Source organism: Arvicanthis niloticus, chromosome 7 (genome assembly GCF_011762505.2).
Source record: "Arvicanthis niloticus isolate mArvNil1 chromosome 7, mArvNil1.pat.X, whole genome shotgun sequence".
Classification (NCBI taxonomy): domain Eukaryota; kingdom Metazoa; phylum Chordata; class Mammalia; order Rodentia; family Muridae; genus Arvicanthis; species Arvicanthis niloticus.
This window is the reverse complement of record NC_047664.1, coordinates 35143990-35162778: the sequence shown is the minus strand read 5'-3', so window position 1 is coordinate 35162778 and position 18789 is coordinate 35143990. Positions and strand designations below refer to the sequence as shown.

Below are 18789 nucleotides of genomic sequence, written 5' to 3'. Positions count from 1 at the left end.
ATCCATTGCCTTCTCTTGTTCTAAAGGATCTCCCTGTTCTGCCTAGCATCCTCATTCCAGTGCTTGCCAAGCTTCACTCGTTATGGAAGTAGAGAAACTGACAGCATTTTACACAGTTGCACCAACTGTAAAATGCTTGGTATAAGGTGAGAGGACCGCCATAGCCTTCCTCACGCTGAAGGCAGACAGTGCTCTGGATGTGTGGTACCCAAAGGCTTCTTGACCTGTGTGGTTTTGGGATTGACCTGAATGGGGTGACAGAGAATGAAGAGATGACACAATATAGAAAAGCTGGGATTGGGTGGTCTGGGGTCTCTGAGAGAGATGCACTTGCAAGAGGGAAACTCAGTGTGGTGGTTTGAATAAGAATGGCTCCCATAGGCTTGTAAATTTAATGCTTAGTCATCAGGGAGTGGAACTGTTTGCCAGGGATTAAGAGGTGTGGCCATGTTGCTGGAGGTGTGTCACTAGGGGTGAGCTTTAAGGTTTCAAAAGTCCACACCAAGCCCAGTCTTCTCCCACTCTTCTGCCTGCTGTCTGTGGATCAGGATGTAAAGCTCTCAGCTACGGTTCCTACACCATGACTGCTTCCTGCCACTGATAATCATGGAGTAACCCTCTAAAACTGTGAGCAAGCTCTCAATTAAATGCTTTTGAAAATTGTTTCCTTAGCTGGGCGGTGGTGGCGCACGCCTTTAATCCCAGCACTTGGGAGGCAGAGGCAGGTGGATTTCTGAGTTCGAGGCTAGCCTGATCTACAGATTGAGTTCCAGGACGGCCAGGGCTACACAGAGAAACCCTGTCTCAAAAAATAAATAAATAAATAAATAAATAAATAAATAAAACAAAATTGTTTCCTTGGTCATGGTGTCTCTTCACAGCAATAGAATGGTGACTCAGACCTCTGACATATTTATTATATGTAGCTAAACAAGGGCTAGTTAATCTAGGTAGGGGAGTCTCTGTTGGGGAGCCATCTCAGCTGCTATCATCTGGAAAGAGGAAGCTGTGGTTTTTATTTCCTGTATACTGTCAACATTCATTCTTGAACCAGGGGAATTCCTTGCCAGTCTCATGAATCAGAGGCCTTTGGCCTCTTTGACATGACCATGGTGCTCATGTTGAGAATACTTGTTCATACAGGGGTTCTCTTGCTCCTCACATGGAGGGGGCTAATGGCCAGGTCTGGATCTCTTCCTCTGAGGCTCTTTCACAGTGTTAATGCAGGCCACCTCACCCTTGCTCACCTCTTGGGTATTTCTTTATGAAGCAGGGCAGATGCAGAGTGGCGTGGGTGTTACACCCTCTACTTTGACCTTCCTGGGCACTGTTATTTTTTGGGTAACAGCATGGATGGTCAGCAAGGGCTGGAGCTAGGGGAAGCAGTGAATTTGGGTTGAGTTTCCTTAGTCGATGGCACCTAGGAAGTGTGAGACAGGAACGGGCAGACAATGGGACCTGGAAGGGAGATGTGGAAATGGAAGGCAAATACACAGCAAGACTTAGAGAATGTGGAGAAGACACTGGCTGAAGAACTAGGGCAGAGAATTAGAGACTCAGTCAAATCCTGACTGGAAACTGTTACTTACTTACCTGTAGTTTACATGAGGAGTTGGTGTGTGGTGACCAGAAAGATGGAGAAAATGTAGAAGCAGGAGGAGGAGGGGAAAAGGGAGAGGGAGAGAGAGGAGAGGGAGAGGGAGAGGATGGAAAGGGAGAAGGAGAGGGAGAGGGAGAGGGAGGAGGAGGAGAGGGAGGAAAGGGAGAGAGAGAGGGAGGAGGAGGAGAGGGAAGAGGGGAAGAGGGAGAGGGAGGAAAGGGAGAGGGAGGAAAGGGAGAAGGAGAGGAAGGAGGGAGAGAGGGGAGAGAGAGAGAGAGAGAGAGAGAGAGAGAGAGAGAGAGAGAAGAGGGGAAGAGGGAGAGGGAAGGAAAAGAGGGGGAGAGGGAGAGGGAGGAGGAGGAGAGGGAAGAGGGGAAGAGGGAGAGGGAGGAAGGGGAGAGGAAGGAGGGAGAGAGGGGGAGAGAGAGAAAGAGAGAGAGGAAAGAGGGGAAGAGGGAGAGGGAAGGAAAGGAGAGGGGGGAGAGGGAGAGGGAGGAGGAGGAGAGGAAAGAGGGAAAGAGGGAGAGGGAGAGAAAGAGGAAGGGGAGAGGAAAGAGGGGAAGAGGGAGAGGGAAGGAAGGGAGGGGGGAGAGGGAGAGGGAGGAGGAGGAGAGGGAAGAGGGGAAGAGGGAGAGGGAGGAAGGGGAGAGGAAGGAGGGAGAGAGGGAGAGAGAGAGAGAGAGAGAGAGAGAGAGAGAGAGAGAGAGAGAGAGAGAGGGAAAGGGAGAGGGAGAGAAAGAGGAAGGGGAGAGGGAAGAGGGGAAGAGGGAGAGGGAAGGAAGGGAGAGGGAGAATGGGGAGAGGGAGAAGGAGGGGAAGGAGGAGGAGGAGGAAGAGGAGGGTCAGGGAAATGGGACAAGGCTGTGACACCAGGAGACAGCTGCTTAAAGCTGCATTCTAGCATACTTAGGGAAGAGCTTTCCGAGACAACAGTCAGTTAAAAGGTAAAGTTCTTAAATATTATTACACTATGATCCAAATAAGCCCTGAAGATTTCAAAAGGGAGAAAATGGGAGCAGAGACCATACTCCTGAGGACCAAATAAGTGGGGTGACAGGCAGCAGAAGCGTGATCTCATTTTATCAAGAGTGTGCAGTTTCCTCCATATCAGCTCACACACCATGACCCACGAAGTCACTAATGCAGAGTTCTGTCATTGCCATTGCTAGTCTCTGGGGTGTGTGTGTGTGTGTGTGTGTGTGTGTGTGTGTGTGTGTGTAAGTAGTGCATACAGAGATTCTGAGAAGATTTCTTTGCTTGCTTGCTTGCTTGCTTGCTTGCTTGCTTGCTTGCTTGTTAGGAAAGAGTCTCATTACGGTCACTCAGACTGGCTGGGCATGAAAGATGATGCTGGCCTCAAGTTTGAATTCTGAGGAAGGTTTTCTTGGAGACTAGACGTTAGCGGCCTGAAGATCCATCTTAAAGGAGTTACGTCCCAAGACTGTGAGTAGGCCTTGAGCATCGGGACCATCTGCCTCGTGGTGCACGCGTTTGACGCTCGAGGGCACAGTTGCTCACGAGCCTGGCATGCGTGTTGAGCACTGTTGGTTGCGTGCTTTGATTGGTTGCCTAGGGTCTCTGCAGCACGTGCACACGGTGTTGCTGGGCAACGACAGTCCTGCCAACTGCCTAAGAGGTGGAAGGATGCTAAACTTTGGGGCTCTTCTGTGGGCACATCCTAGCGAGATTCTGAGACTTGATTGGCTCTACTTTGGGACTGGCTGGCAGTGGCTAAGACTGGGAACTGAAAGGACTGGGTTACTGTGAGCACTGAGGTGGTTACAGGGAGGGAGTAAGGCACTATAAACACTGAGTTCTGGAGGGCTAGAGACGGGGTAAAGGGCCACAGTCTGAGCCATGAAGAAGATCTTCAAGGGCCATTCGCCCTGGGGCTTCCTGAGCTTCATGCATGCTGAGACCCAAGAACCTCCCAAGTACCTTACTGGGTACATGCCTGTGAAAAAGATCCACAAAGCTGCAAGCATAGGGGACATACCCCAAGTGCAGAAGATGCTCGAATTTGGGGATGTTGATGTGAACGTTACAGACCGGAAGAAAAGGTTAGAGGGTGCGGGGTGGGGGTGGGAGGTGGCCCGGAACAGGGGGAGAGGAGTGGCATCAGGCCTTAAACAGAGAAAACTGACCTTGGCCATGGGAGTGGAGAAGGGAGAGTAAGACCTGCTTTAACCAGAGGCGCTAGTCTTTGTTCCTACCGCAGGCTCCTCGGCATCTGAAACCCTGGATGTGTCCAGAGCCCAGGCATTCTTCATAAGAAGCAAAGCAAAAACTAAACTTTAGTTCAGTTGGTTTCCAAGCCCCATATAATTCTGTTTCCAGAGCACTCTATTGACAGTTTAAATGTGATTTCTCCTGCAGAGTTGAGAATACACGGCATTTTCTATAAATAAATGTGCACATGAAAAAGTTAATAGTGCGATGGGTCTTAGAGCAAGAAGTTCATTCAATAAAATTCCAGATTAATTTTTTTTCGCGGTAACGAAGGACTTCGTGTTATTTCCTGAGGAACCTTACATGGAGGCTGAAGTGTGAGGAGGGCTTCGCATTCAGTTATTCAGGGTGGTCATCTTGAGTCACCAACATGCTGATTCAGCCACTAGTTCGGCTGGCTCTGGGGTGGGATAGTTTGATTAGCATTCATCTTCATTACATAGTATGTGAAACTCCAAAGTTCCCACAGGTGCTTCATTAGCTTCACTTGCTTCCTTGATGCAGAAGCAGATGGTTCACTGGAGAGCTTCACATCTTTGAGACCATCAAAGCCGTGGAGCTTGCCAATGCGGTCCCTAGTTCAGGATGGCCACAGTCTTCCTTTGCAAATTTGTCCGGTGTCTCTTGTAATCTTCTCCCCTTTGGGATCCTCCATGTTTAACTGCTCTTCCGCGGCACTGCTAAATAGAAAAAGAATTTCAAAATAGGCTGTGCTGCTTTAGAAGAAAAGTGCGAACAGTCCCCGCACAGCTGTCTCCTCGGCACACTGCACAGTAGCCCTCAGGTGCGTTCTCTCTCCCAGGACCGCTCTGCACTATGCCTGTGCTCACGGCCAGTCAGAAATGGTGAGCCTCTTGCTGTGGTACGACTGCAACATCGAAGCCCGAGACCGAGATGAAAGCACAGCTCTGATCAAGGTAACCAACAAACGGGGCTGGAGATGAACTAGTATAACCCCCAGATACTGAGGCGTGGGAGGCCTGAACCCCGTCATGTGGGAGGCAGATGAGGAGGCTGTAGGAGGCAGAGGCAGGAGCATTAATACTCCACACAAGCCCTGGATGTGCGGGTTATGAAAACACATTCTCAAAACTTAGAAAAAACAAAACTTGAATAAAAACGAATTCTGGTATGTAAGTGTAACCATTTGGTGAAATTGTGGAAGGGTGATCTCGAATTTCTTGAACTGAGAGTCTGTTTCCGTGGGACAACCCCCGCAGGCCACACAGCGCCAGCATGAGGATTGTGTGAAGATCCTTCTGCAAAACGGCGCCGACTCAAACGCCATCGATGTGCACCAGAACACCTCCCTCCACTACGCGGTCTACAACAACGACACTGCCATAGCCACCAAGCTTCTGGCCTTCAATGCAGACACCGAAATTAAGACAAAGGTAACACGAAGCTTTATATCCCAAATACTTAAAAGGCATTTGCCTGAACAGTATGTGGGACCATTTCCACATGTAGAAGCTGAAATCGAGAATTCTTTGGTTAAAAAATAGTTTGGAATAAGTTGATTGACAAAGGACATTTTAGAGCACATGACTTTATTTTATGTATCTGTAAAAATATTTGAGAAAACTATATTAATATATGTTAAATGTTCTTCAAATAGGTCACCAAAGGTTTCTTTTTAAATATAATTTAAATAGTTTCACCAGCTTTTCCTAATGAGAGTAAAACAAGACATGAAAACAACATTTCTCCAGAATTTGGCCAGGCATGGTGGCACACACCTTCGGTCCAGCACTGGGGAAGCCACAGGGCAGGGAGATCGCTATGAGTTTGAGGCCAGCCTGGACCGGTGAGACCCAGTCTCAACAAACAAACAAATGAAACTTTCTATAACCAGACTTCACCCCAAAATTCAAACAAAAGCATTTTATGATAGATGAAATATCATATTGCTAGTGACACTTTAAAGTGACTTCTCCCTGAGGTGAGGCTGAGGCGGAAAGAACGGTGAGAAGAAAATTATCTTAGATGTGAAGGATAAATCGGAATGTAGGGTCCTCACGGGTAAAGACAAGGAAAGTCCTGTGGTTTAATTCTGCCCTGTTCAGATGTTTAGAAAACTGTGCCCTTCAGGTGGATTTCTGAGTTCGAGGCCAGACTGGTCTACAGAGTGAGTTCCAGGACAGCCAAGGCTAACAGAGAAACCCTGTCTCGAAAAACAAAAAAACAAAAAAACAAAAACAAAAAAAAAAAAAAAAAAAGAAAGAAAGAAAGAAAGAAAAGAAAGAAAAGAAAACTGTGCCCTTTATTCTTACCTGAGAAGGAAATGGCTGAGCTCCGAGCACCTCAGTGCTTGGGCTTAGAGGCAAAAGCAAGGAGCTGGCTTAGTGGTGGTTATGGGTCCAACCGGCGGGAAGGCCAGTTAATTTGGGGCATCTCCCTATTTCTGTCAGTGAGTGCCATCTAGATAAGATTTGTTCTCAAGTCTGTATGTCTTGCTGGCAGATGAGCAATACATTGCATCTTTTTGTTGTTTTATGTTTGTTTGTTGTTAGCCTTAGAGATGGCACTTGCTAAGCAGAGAGCCCAGGTTCAGGTCCTCCCACCCACACAGTGCCTCACAGCCATTGGTAATCCAGTTACTCAGAGGATTGGTCGCCCTCTGCCGACTTCCACAGGCACTGCACGCAGGAGGTACACATGTGCAAAGCACCCATGCACATAAAACAAAAAGCAATATGTCTTCTTTTAAAAGTATTAAAAATATCTCATTGAGCTTCTGAGTTGGCAAAACATGGTTTTAATGAAAGGAAAACATTTGCAAAGACTTCTTTTTGCCCATAATCATTGTGGTGGTTGAGTAGGAATGACCTCCGTAGATTCCTGTGTTTGAAGGCTTGGCCCATAGGAAGTGGCACAATTAGGAGGTGTGGCCTTGCTGGAGGAAGTGTGTCTCTGTGGAGACAGGCTTCGAGGTTTCATATGCTCAATTCTGGTCAGTGACACACAGTCTCCTTGCTGCTTGAGGATCAAGATGTAGAAGTCTCAGCCCCTTCTCCAGCACCATGTGTGCCTGCATACCACCATGCTTGCCACCATGACAACAAAGGACTAAACCTCTGAAACTGTAAGCCAGCTTCAGTTAAATGCTTTCCCTTTATAAGAGTTGCTGTGGAAGCCTCGGTCCTACTTAGAAGGAGTAACAAAAATACTCAAGGGAACAAATACGGAAACAAAGTGTGGGACAGAAACTGAAGGAGGGGCCATCTGGAGACCATTCCACCTGGGTATCCATCCCATGTCAGTCATCAAAGGTAGACACTGATGTGGATGGCAGGAAGTGCATGCTGACAAGAGCCTGATATAGCTGTCTCCTTAGAGGTCTGCCAGAGGCTGACACATTCAGAGGCCGATGCTCACAGCTAACCACTGATCTGATCAAGGGTTTCCCAATGGAGAAGTTAGAGAGAAGACTGAAGGAGCAAAAAGGGTTTGTGGCCCCATGAGGAGAGCAACAATACCAACCAACCAGAGCTCCCCAGGGTCTAAACCACCAGCCTGGGAGCAGATAGGGAGGGACCCATGACTCCATCTGTATATGAAGTGGAGGATGGCCTTGTTGGGCATAGGTGGGAGAGGAGATCTTTGGTCCCATGAAGGCTGAACACCGAGTGGGAGGGAATTCGAGGGTGGGGAGGTGGGAGTGGGGGGGTAGGTGGGGGCACATCCTCATAGAAGCATGAGGAGGGGGATGGGATAGGAGGTTCCTGGGTGGTGGGGGTAAGGGGGATAAGGGGATAAAATTTGAAATGTAAATATAATATCCAATAAAAATAAATTTAAAAAATGACCACTCTGCTGTGGTCATGACGTCTCTACATAACAATGGAAACCCTAACTAAGATGAGCACTTGGACTCAACCACAGCAGAGTGAGTAACTCAAAGGCTGGAGTCAAGGTGATCCAAAATCAGTTGCCCTCACCTAAACTGTGGGAGATATCTGCAGGCTTCTTAAGTAACTGAATCCCACTTCCTGGGAGCCTTTGGTACTGCCTATAAATAAGGCATCACTTATACAAAAGACCTGTGTGTTTTCTAGCTTGCTAGGGACATACTGGGCCTTCCCTCAAATCACCAGTTTTACTCTTTGTGTAGTGAAGTTCGCATCTTCTATTTGCAACAGTGTTAGCAAGATTTCATAGTTTCCAACATTGTTTCGACAATGGATAAAGATAATATATATCACTTCATGTTAATCTCTTAGAAATAACTCTATGGAGTGTCTAAAACAGAACTAGAATCACAGTGAATTTTAAATAGTGTGTTTTCAGGAGTACTGTGTTCTAGTTCTGTGTGAGGTACGCTGAGCTTTTATGACTGATACGCCAACCTTTTGTCTGTACTGAGCAACCAGACTTCATCAGAAACCCATGAAAAAAAATTTTTTTTAAAGATTTATATATTTTACATATGTGAGTACACTGTGGCTGTCTTCAGACACTAGAAGAGGGCATCTGATCCCATCACAGATGGTTGTGAGCCACCATGTGGTTGCTGGGAATTGAACTCAGGACCTCTGGAAGAGCAGTCAGTGCTCTGAACTGCTAAGCCATCTCTCCAGCCCTTGTATTTGTTTGTTTGTTTTTAGCCTGTGAATTTTAATATAGATCTTTAGTGGCCCTTGTTGGAGCAGCATCACATGACTTTGGAAGGCTCAAATGTGCCTCGCTCATGATTTGGTGGAAACGTGTTTTTGAAACTCTCTAAACAATATGTTGGTTTCTTCAAAGCAAATGTCCCTACAAAAAGAGTGACAACAAATAGGAATTATTCAAAATGCAGGGTCGCATCCTTCAGGGTCTGTAACACACACACACACACACACACACACACACCCTTGCAGCTTTCTCCAAACACAGTCTCCTTGTTATCTTCCGGTCTGGATAATCTTAACCCTGGGCAAGAAAAGTGTGTCAATCCTTTACTGCTCCAGACTTGCTTGGCACAGCCTTTTATGGCAGTGTTCAGAACACTGACGGGAGCTGAGTTCTTGGAATCGGAGTTTGGGGAACACTGGCCAGAGTTGTGTATGCGTGCCTGGTCAGCTCTGGAGAGGGGTGTTTTTCTTAGCAGGGTCTTAGTAGATTTGTAGCTGACTGTAAGTTGGGAATTGCTTTTCATTTCCACAGAACGGCTACACACCACTTATACTTGCAGTGCTAGAAAACAAACAGGACATGGTGCAACTCTTACTGCAGGCTGCAGCTGACATAAACGCCCTGGACAACTGCAAGAGGTATCTGTGAAAACTCTAAATTATTATGCTTATAGGAAACACATGAAAACAAATGAGCAGGGAGAAATGAACCAGTCAGGTTAGTCCCTTTCACCACACAGCAGGACTCCTTTTATACTGATTTGGTTATTTTTGAATCAAATTGTTTTAGTCTTAGGATTTTTCTATTAGATAAAATAGTTTCATATTTGTCTTACTATTGGAAGTGGAGACTTCCAGTTTAAGATTCCAATGAATTTTAAAAGACAATTTTATAGTATTTTCTATTCCTGTCTCTTTTATACACTTGTTCTTGTTTTTCCTCCTCCCTTCCTTCCCTCCCTCCCTCCTTCCCTCCCTTCCTTCCTTCCTTCCTTCCTCCCTCCCTCCCTCCCTTTTTTGAGACAGTGTTTCTCTGTGTAGCCCTGGCTGTCCTGGAACTCACTCTGTAGAGCAGGCTGACCTTGAACTCAGAAATCCACCTGCCTCTGCCTCCCAAGTGCTGGGATTAAAGGCGTTCGTCACTACTGCCTGGCTCTACATTTTTTTAAATTGCAATATTTATGAGAAATATTTTTGAAAATCACTCTGATTCAAAAGAGCATCTTTGATGGCTCTTTGCTCTGTTGTTTTGTTTGAAGAATATTGATGTTAGATTATCTCTAAATAATTATGTATCATTAGATGTTATTTAATTTCCCCCATTTTTAAATGGTTTATATCGATTGTTGGGGGCCGACTTTTAGCAGAAAGCAGCTATCAGCTTTGCAGCCATCTTGACCCATATACCCTGACATGAGACTTGGATTACAATAGCCTACAACAGCTGAGCACACTCTGATAATCTTGGTTTAGATACCTTGGGTGTGTGAGATTAAAGGTGTGTGACTTAAGAGTATGACTTAGAAGTGTAGATCAGATTTAGAGACAAGACCTAAGGAAGGGCATGATTAAAGGTGTGACCAAAAGGCAGGCTTAGAAGTGAGACATATAAAAGGCAGATACAGATGGTAGAGAATCAGACACTTTTAGGAGACACTTCAGAGAGTACAACTTGGAGTACAACTTGGAGTAGGAATTAGGCATTAGGTAGCAGGCACTTGGGAGAGAACTTGGAAGAAGTAACTTGGAACTTGGAGGCACTAGGGACTAGGAACTCAAGACTTGAGACACTTAGAGGAAGAGAGACTGAAGAATAAATGGGATTGAAACACACTCTGTCTGGACTCCATTCTTCCAGTCTGTCCTCACTCTCTCTTGCTGAACCCCAACCCTCGGACCAGAGTGGCAGCTTGAGCCGGGATACAGTGGCCGCCAAACTTGGGGTAGCCCGGGCCGCGACACTCGATGTGTTCGGCTATTCACTAGTCTGAACAAATACATAATAGAAACCATTTAATGGAGGAAAGATTTATTTTGCTTAGCAGTTTCACAGGCACCAATCCATGGTGGGCTAGACTGCTGTGTTTGAGGTAAAGGTAAGGTAGCCTATGACAGGAAGTGGGAGCCAGAGGCAGAGGAGGACCTCATCTCAAAGCCATGGTGCAGAAAAACAAGGCTCCCAGGACAAGGCAGGCCCTTCATAGGAACACCCCTAGTGACCCGGGTCCTCCCCCCAGGACCCACATTCTAATAGACAAGTTAACCCTAATCTCACAAATGAGTTAATACAGTGAGAAAGTTAGTGTGCCTATGGTCCAGTCACCTCAATGGCATAACCAACACAGGCCCAGTTACTCAGTGTTTGTCTTTTGGCTCATATTAAAATCATGACAGATATCTATTCACTGGGCTGGCATGTGCAGATGAACTAATCTGACCTCACTTAGATAAACTTCCATTAATGAAAATATGCTATAGGTGATTGATAAAGAGAAGGCCTGCCTCCCTTCACACAAGGTTTATCTGTGCCTCAGGAATATTATCACCAAATCATTTCCTGATATTAAAATAGAAATAATACTCCTTTTTATCGTTTAACACTGTTCATCTTACTTATGAATCTTTTGCTTGCATGTATGTATGTGCACCAATTAATCTGCCTGGTGCTCATGGAGACAAAAATAGGGCATTAGCTCCTCTGGAATTGGAGTCAGACAATTGTGAGCCAGCTGATATGGGTGCCAGAAACTGAAACTGGGTCTTCTGTACAAGAGCATTAACCACTGAGCTATCTCTCCAGTCTGCCACAATAAGGATGATATTCTTGATACTATATTCAGATAATATACTATACTATATATAACATTTATATCAGCACTAGAAGATAGTCAGCCTCATTAACTAAGATTACTGTGGCTGTTACCTTTAGTTTTTAAAGATTTATTTATTTCACTTTTTAAATTTTATTTATTATGCATACAATGCTCTGCCTGCATATATGCCTGCACACCAGAAGAGGGCAGCAGATCTTATTACAGATGATTGTGAGCCACCATGTGGTTGCTGGGAATTGAACTCAGGTCCTCTGGAAGAACAGTCAGTGCTCTTAACCTCTGAGCCATCTCTCCTGCCCTTTATTATTTTTTTATGTGTATGAAAGTTTTCTCTGCATATGTGTCTGAGCACCGCTTATGTCTGGTGCCTGAGGAAGTCAGAAGAAGGTGTCACCTGTGGAGCTGGAGTTATAGATGGCTGTAAGCCACCATGTGGGTGCTGAGGACTGATCCCATGTCCCCTGCAGGAACAAATGCTCTTAACTGTTGAGTTGTTTCTCCAACCTGCTATTATCTTCACTGTTAATACTTTACATTAATAACTTATAAAAAGTACATGTTTTCTTATTTGGCCGGTGGCTGACTATGAATTATGGTGTATCACATCAGGCTAGGGCAGCGATGGAAACTTGGTCATTTAATTTCACCCACTCCAGGTAAAGCTCTAGGTATAGCACTGATCGTGGCAAGGCCTGGAACACTACTGAGTAGCACAGCAGTGGCTCATGGGGGGTCTTGGTTCTTCCCTTTCAGCACTGGAGACAGCAAAGGTCAGTGAACGTTTTCCTCGAAAGCTTCTGTCTACTCTTAACTGCTGATGGCCACTCTAACACACGGGCAAGATAGGAGCTTGGTGAGACATAGCTGAATAGTTGTTTGTATGACTTCATTAATATGTGTCAGGGAGCCTGGTGTGGTGGAACTCTACACAGTGAGTACCAGGTGAGCCAGGGCTCTGTAGAGAGGCCCTGTCTCAAAAACAAAAGAAAACGAAGAGCCAAACCATAATAACACATGAGTAAGTGAGTCAGGGTGATGCTCCCTTTGCTCTCTTAGGTCCGCCCTTATACACGCTGTGAGAACTCAGTCGAAAAACATAATCAGCCTTCTTCTCCAGCAAGGCGCCGACACATCGTTGGTGGACATCTATGGAGCCTCTGCACAAAGCTACACTGTTTTTGAAACCTTTCAAGTGTAAGTGCTTCTATTATAATACAGAATAACTTCAACTAGATATTTTTAATAGTTATAACCATCCATACTTATATATCCAATGAAACTTCACCGTTCACTCTGGAAAATTTTGGAATGGCTGAGTTAGTTGACTTCACCCATTAGAAACTAAGTAAAACACTAGTCTATGGGATAGCAAAGGCACAGGGCTCTCTGCGGATTGAACTGGGATTCACATATGCTAGGTCAGGAATGTTAAGTCCCCTGTCCTTAAGATTGGAACCCTTTTGTTCCAATTAAAATATCCCACACGGGGATATAGATAGTGTCTCATCTTTTTAAAGAAATATTTATTTATTTTTATTTATATGAGTGCACTGTAGCTGTCTTCAGACACACCAGAAGAGGGCATCAGATCCCATCACAGATGGTTGTGAGCCACCATGTGGTTGCTGGGAATTGAACTCAGGACCTCTGAAAGAGCAGACAGTGCTCTTAAAGGCTGAGCCATCTCTCCAGCCCTGGTGTCCCATCTTTAAGTTGTCTAATTATCTATTTGGTCTTTTAATATAAAATTTAGCAGAACTTACTATCAACATCCTTCTGTAACTCTTCTCTTGTGTAACATTTTGTCTATGAGGTATTTTATAAAGAACTTTTGTTTAAGAAGGTATAAAAAAAGCCAGAAAGAAGAAATAGAGTGTAACTATTAGGGCTCATCCCCATCTAACAAATGTATCTGTGTATATGTCTGTCTGTCTATAACCACACACACACACACACACACACAAACACACACACACGTGTAGGTATGTGTGAGTATATGCACGGATGCATGAACACTTGTGGAATTGTTGAAGCAGGTGGTCCAGCATGACCTAAGATGTGTCTGTGTGTCTGTGTGTGTCTCTGTGTGTGCTTGCATTCTCCAGTTTTCTTCTTCTTTTTTCTCTCTGGCTCACAAAGAATTAATCAACTCCAAGCCTCCAGCCTGGCCAGGGAGGGGTCCTTGAGCCTGAGAGAAATTAAGCCTTTTTTTTCTAATTCCCCTGCTGCTATCATCTTGAGTCAAATTAACAGAAGTGAGCAGCTTTTAGCCAGATACTGGCAAGAGAGAGTTAAATTTCTAGAGGCCATCAGCTTCTGACCCCCAAACAGTAAGAGAGAGTTACAGGGCCAGAGATCACCAGTCTTTGGCCTTCATCTTCCGCTATGTCCCACCCACTTCAGTACCTGATATCTTCCAGGGCTGGTCCTCAGCAATTAACAATTCCAAAGGGTTCCTCAGCCGAGTCTGTTCAGGTAGTAAAAGATACAAGAACTGGCCCCTCAGTTCTGTGCACAAAGTATCTTCAGGCCCTGATAGTGCACTGGCTATGGTCACCCTTTGCTATAGAACCCAGAGAGACTGTTCCTTGAATGTTTTTGTAGGTTGAGAGAAGTAGAATCAGAAAGGGGAAATTGCAGGCTTGATTGTTTCAGAAGTTGACTTAAAGACAAATATAAAATGCCATATACTGAGTGTGGTAGCACACACCTTTACTATCCCGGTACTGGGATGGGGCAGGAGGCAGGTGGGTTTCTGTGAATTTGAGGTCAGCCTGGTCCACATAGTGAGTTCTAGGCTAGCCAGTGATACATAGTTAGGCTCCATCTCAAACAAACAAACAAAAACAAAAAAACCAACCAACCAAAACAAAACAAAAAACAGAAAAAGAGAAAGAGAGAGAGAGGGAGGGGGAGGGGAGAGGGGGAGGGAGGAGGGGAAGGTGGGAGAGGGGGAGAGGGAAGGGGGAGGGGGAGGGGAGAGAGGGGGAGGGGAAGGGGAAGGGAGGGGGAGGGGAGAGAGGGGGAGGGAGAGAAAGGGAGGGAGCGAGAGGGGGAGGGAGGGAGGGGTAGGGAGGGATAGAGGGAGGGAGGGGTAGAGGGAGGGGAAAGGAGGGAGAGGGATAGAGAGAGGGGAGGGAGGGGGAGAGGGAGAGGGAGAGGGAGAGAGGGAGAGGGGGAGGGAGAGAGGGGGAGAGGGAGAGGAAGAGGGAGAGGGAGAGGGGGAGGGGAAGGGAGGGAGAGGGAGAGAGGGGTAGGGAGGGAGAGAGGGAGGGGAGGGAGGGGGAGGGGGGAGGGAGGGAGGGAGAGAGGGAGAGGGAGGGGGGAGGGAGGGAGGGAGAGAGGGAGAGGGAGGGGAGGGAGAGGGAGAGAGAGGGAGGGGGAGAGGGAGGGGGAGAGGGGGAGGAAGAGGAGGAGGGAAGGGGGAGACGGGGAGATACAGGGGTAGAGACAGGAGGGAGAGATGGGGGGGAGAGACGGGGAGAGACGGGAGGGAGAGATGGGGAGAGGGGGGCGAGAGGGGGGAGAGGGGGACAGGGGAGGAAGGGGGAGGGGGGATGGGGGACAGGGGAGGGAGAGGGGGAGAGGGGGGAGAGAGGGACAGAGAGAGGGAGAGGGAGAGAGAAAGAGAGACAGAGAGGGAGAGAGAGGGAGAGAGGGAGGGAGGGAGGGAGGGAGGGAGGGAGAGAGAGAGAGAGAGAGAGAGAGAGAGAGAGAGAGACAGAGACAGAGAGACAGAGAGGAATCTAAGATGGCTTAGCAGTTAAGAGCATCCTGCTCTCAAGGAGGAGCTGAGTTTGTTCCAGCTGAGGACTGTACTCCAAGTAGCTCACAACTCCATGTAACTCTAGAACCAGGGGCCTTGTCTGGCCTCTATGGGCACTTAACACTCACATGAATATGTTCCCCTGTGACATAACTTAAAGATAAAAATGTAAAAGTCTTTAGAAATGCTGTGTGACACCCGGCCAGCTTGCTGTTCTGAGGACCGGCTCTCACTGTATTTTACTCTGCAGGCTTTCCCAAGGCTCCAGGCCCAGCTGTCCTGAGGGTACAACAAAAGAGGACCTCGATTCCAAGGTAAACGCCCATTTGCAATGCTGGTTTTGTTTTGTTTTTTTTTTTTTTTTTTTTTTTTGCCATGGGGTTCAGGAGTTCAGGGATTTAGCTCCATGGCTGAGTGCTTGCCTAGCAGTACAAGGGCTAGGTTCAGTCTCCAGCTCTGAGTGGGGAAAATTTGCTGTAAATTTGATTTTGTTGCACTCTAATAAGAGAGGTGGAGTTAAGCAAAGGCTTTAACATAGACGATGCTCACGCATTAAGGCCCAGAGGGGCTCAGTAAGGAAGAGGACAATATTCTGAAAGCATGGTGTGGGCTTCTCAATGAAGAGTCATACTTGTTTTATAAATAGACCTTGGTGGCTTCTGGTGTTCAGGGGTTTGTGGTCCTTGTTGGGTTTTGTTAATTTGATGCAAACCTAGACATATCTAGGAAGAGGGAATTTTAACTGAGAAAATGTTTCCATATGATGACCTGAAGGAAAGTCTGTGGGGCATTTTCCACACCCAGCACCTGAAGTTTATAAGAAAGCAATTGAAGCAAGCTGGTAAGCAGCACTCCTCCGCGGCCTTGGCCTCAGTTCCTGTCCTGCCTTTTCTGGAAGCTGTAAGATGAAACTGACAGGAAGCTGTAAGATAAAATTGAACTTTTCTCCCCAAGTTGCTTTAGGTCTTCATGTTTTATTATAGCAAAAGAAATTCTAAGGTAGTTGGTAAGAAAAAATTCTCCATATTTTGTAAATGAGATCTTACAGTGAATGGTTCCTAGGTGTGAACTGGGCAGAATTAGAGGCTGATAAGAAGACACCCTTAAGTCACAAGGTCAAAGGAATCCCTGCTGTACTAGGTTCCTAGGGAGTTGAGAAATACACTTTGACTGTAAATGAAGTTCATAAAATTATGAGGTCCCCAGAGTTGCCTGTTAACAGCTGGGATACAGTAAGAGTAAACTGGAAACTCACATGTGTTTAGGTCTAAGCTTGGTTCATTGCTATTGTAAGACTGTTATTTGAGATCCTGTAGAACACCATCTCTCTATAAGTCTTCACACTGAATTGCCTGAGTTGTGTTGGGTGGCCTGGGTCTGCTGACGGCTCTTTCACTAAATTCCAGGTCAGGGTTCTCTTAGTTTCCCCTATCTTTGTGCCCTGCCTTAATTACCCTTTCAGAGGCTTATCCCTTGACGGTAAAGATTGTATATGGCTGATGACCTGTTTTCTAAAGCTAGCTCACCGCTGAGTAGGGATGTGACCCTGTCTACCAAGGGACTGAAAAACCTTGATCTTGCCCAACTAGTAGAGTGGCGGTTCTCATATGACCTTTTCACAGGGATCACATATCAAACATCCTGCATATCAGACATTTACATTATGATTCATAAGAGTAGCAAAATTAAAGTTATGAAGTAGCTACAAAAATAATTTTGTGCTTTGGCGTCACCACAACATGACAGACCATGATTGCAGCACTAGAGGGCTGAGAACCTCTGCTCTGGAGCCTCATGAAGGTCGTGGATCTGGTAGGGAGGATGTTCTTGTTTAACACATCAGAGGCTGTCATGCCTGCCCCACGATCAACACTGAAGGTAATGGCCTTCTTAGTATGAGGTGCCTGGCTTCCATGAAAGTTTGATAGAAACCATTAAAATGTACATAGAGTTCAATCTAGATTTAATTGGGTGTGTAAATCACAGAGGTCCAAGGACATATTGCCCAAGTTGTCAGGAACATTAGTGCAGCACAGTTGCACACAGAATAATCATGTGAGCTTTTTGTTTCTCCCAATGTCATGAATAAGAGGAATTGCTAAAGTTCTCAGCATGAGTCACAGAGTCCATACTTTTCCATTGGTCTTCATGTTGTGTCTCTCTTGAGTCCCTCTGCCATTTGGGTTCAGATTATCTGTCTTTGGGTGGCCCATTCACTCTCTGCTTCTGCATTAGACATGACGACAGCTAATTCTCACAGAGATATCAGAGCCATTTCTCTGTATCTTCTTCTATGTGTCTGGGAATGTCCCCTAACTAGAAGAGATTGCAGATGTTATGACTTATCATTAGGCCACATCTGCCCAGTTCCCAAAGCTGAGGCTGACATCATTGATTCCATTAGCTTTTGGGATTTCCATCAACATAAGTTTCTATACAAGTGTGTTTAATAAGGAGTCCTGATAAAGGCAGGGAATGTAGTGCCCATGTTGAAAAGTAGGCTCGTATTTATCCCTGCCACGTCGAGAGTTATTCAAGGACTCTCAGTGGTCTCTTGAAGTCATTGAGGAGTGAGAGCTTCCCTGGCTTTGGTTCTCAGGAGCAGGTACCATTATAGCAGAAGGCTGGGTGATACGTCCTCCCTCATGGTGATCCCTCTCTTGCTGAGGGGCCAAGCTGGGATTCTTAGAACCCTGTTTTGGGCAGTTAGTTTTTAATTCCTTTGTTTCTAAAGCTGTGACAATCTGTACTGGCTGGTTTTGTGTGTCAATGTGACACAAGCTGGAGTTATCAGAGAAAGAAGCTTCAGTTGAGGAAATGCATCCATGAGATCCAGCTGTAAGGCATTTTCTCAATTAGTGATCAAGGGGGAGGTCTCATGGTGGGTGGTGCCATCCCTGGGCTGGTAGTCTTGGGTTCTATAAGAAAGCAAGCTGAGCAAGCCAGGGGGAGCAAGCCAGTAAGTAACATCCCTCCATGGCTTCTGCATCAGCTCCTGCTTCCTGACCTTGAGTTCAAGTCCTGACTTCCTCTGGTGATGAACAACAATGTGGAAGTGTAAGCTGAATAAACCCTTTCCTCCCCAACTTGCTTCTTGGTCATGATGTTTTGTGCAGGAATAGAAACGCTGACTGAGACACAATCCTTTCTTCCTTGTGGGATTTCTTTGAAGGGGAAGATTTTTATTTTCCTTGGGGAAATAAAATGTGTATATATATATATATATATATATATATATATATGTATTACACATACACAATACACACATATACATAAGCATGTATTTCAGTTTAATATCTACTCTGTCAGATTGCTGAACGGCTGTACTAGCTGGGTTTTGCTTCTGTTCACTTGATGAATTACATCTGCACAGTGACTTCAGTTAGTGTGTGGGTATTTTTGGCCAGTAAGCTGTGTATCTTGGAGAAACCTGACAGTTGAATCTAGAGTTTTTGTTTTGTTTGTTTGTTTTGGAGTGTGTATTGTATAGATGCCTGTGTGTGCTATAACAATATTAAACCACAGAAGACAGAAATATTCTTTTTTTTCTTTTCTTTTTTTTCTTTTTTTCTTTTTTTTTGAGAGACAGGGTTTCTCTGTGTAGCCCTGGCTGTCCTGGAACTCCAGGCTAGCCTCGAACTCAGAAATCCACCTGCCTCTGCCTCCCAAGTGCTGGGATTAAAGGCATGTGCCACCACTGCTTGGCAGAAATATTCTCAAAATAGATCAAAGCACACTGCTAGA

General features: G+C 45.7%; 1 protein-coding gene across 2 annotated transcripts in view; it reads left to right on the top strand.

Moving 5' to 3' along the window:
- The first annotated feature begins 3204 nt into the window (after positions 1-3204).
- Positions 3205-18789, top strand: part of LOC117712380 (uncharacterized) — a 111583-nt gene continuing 95998 nt past the window's right edge. For both annotated transcript variants that reach the window (XM_076938186.1, XM_076938185.1), the window contains exons 1-6: positions 3205-3660; positions 4632-4746; positions 5050-5223; positions 8978-9084; positions 12336-12473; positions 15296-15359. In XM_076938186.1, coding sequence (XP_076794301.1) covers positions 3458-3660; positions 4632-4746; positions 5050-5223; positions 8978-9084; positions 12336-12473; positions 15296-15359 — 801 coding nt within the window. In that variant the 5' untranslated portion in view covers positions 3205-3457. The remainder of the gene's footprint in view (positions 3661-4631; positions 4747-5049; positions 5224-8977; positions 9085-12335; positions 12474-15295; positions 15360-18789) is intronic.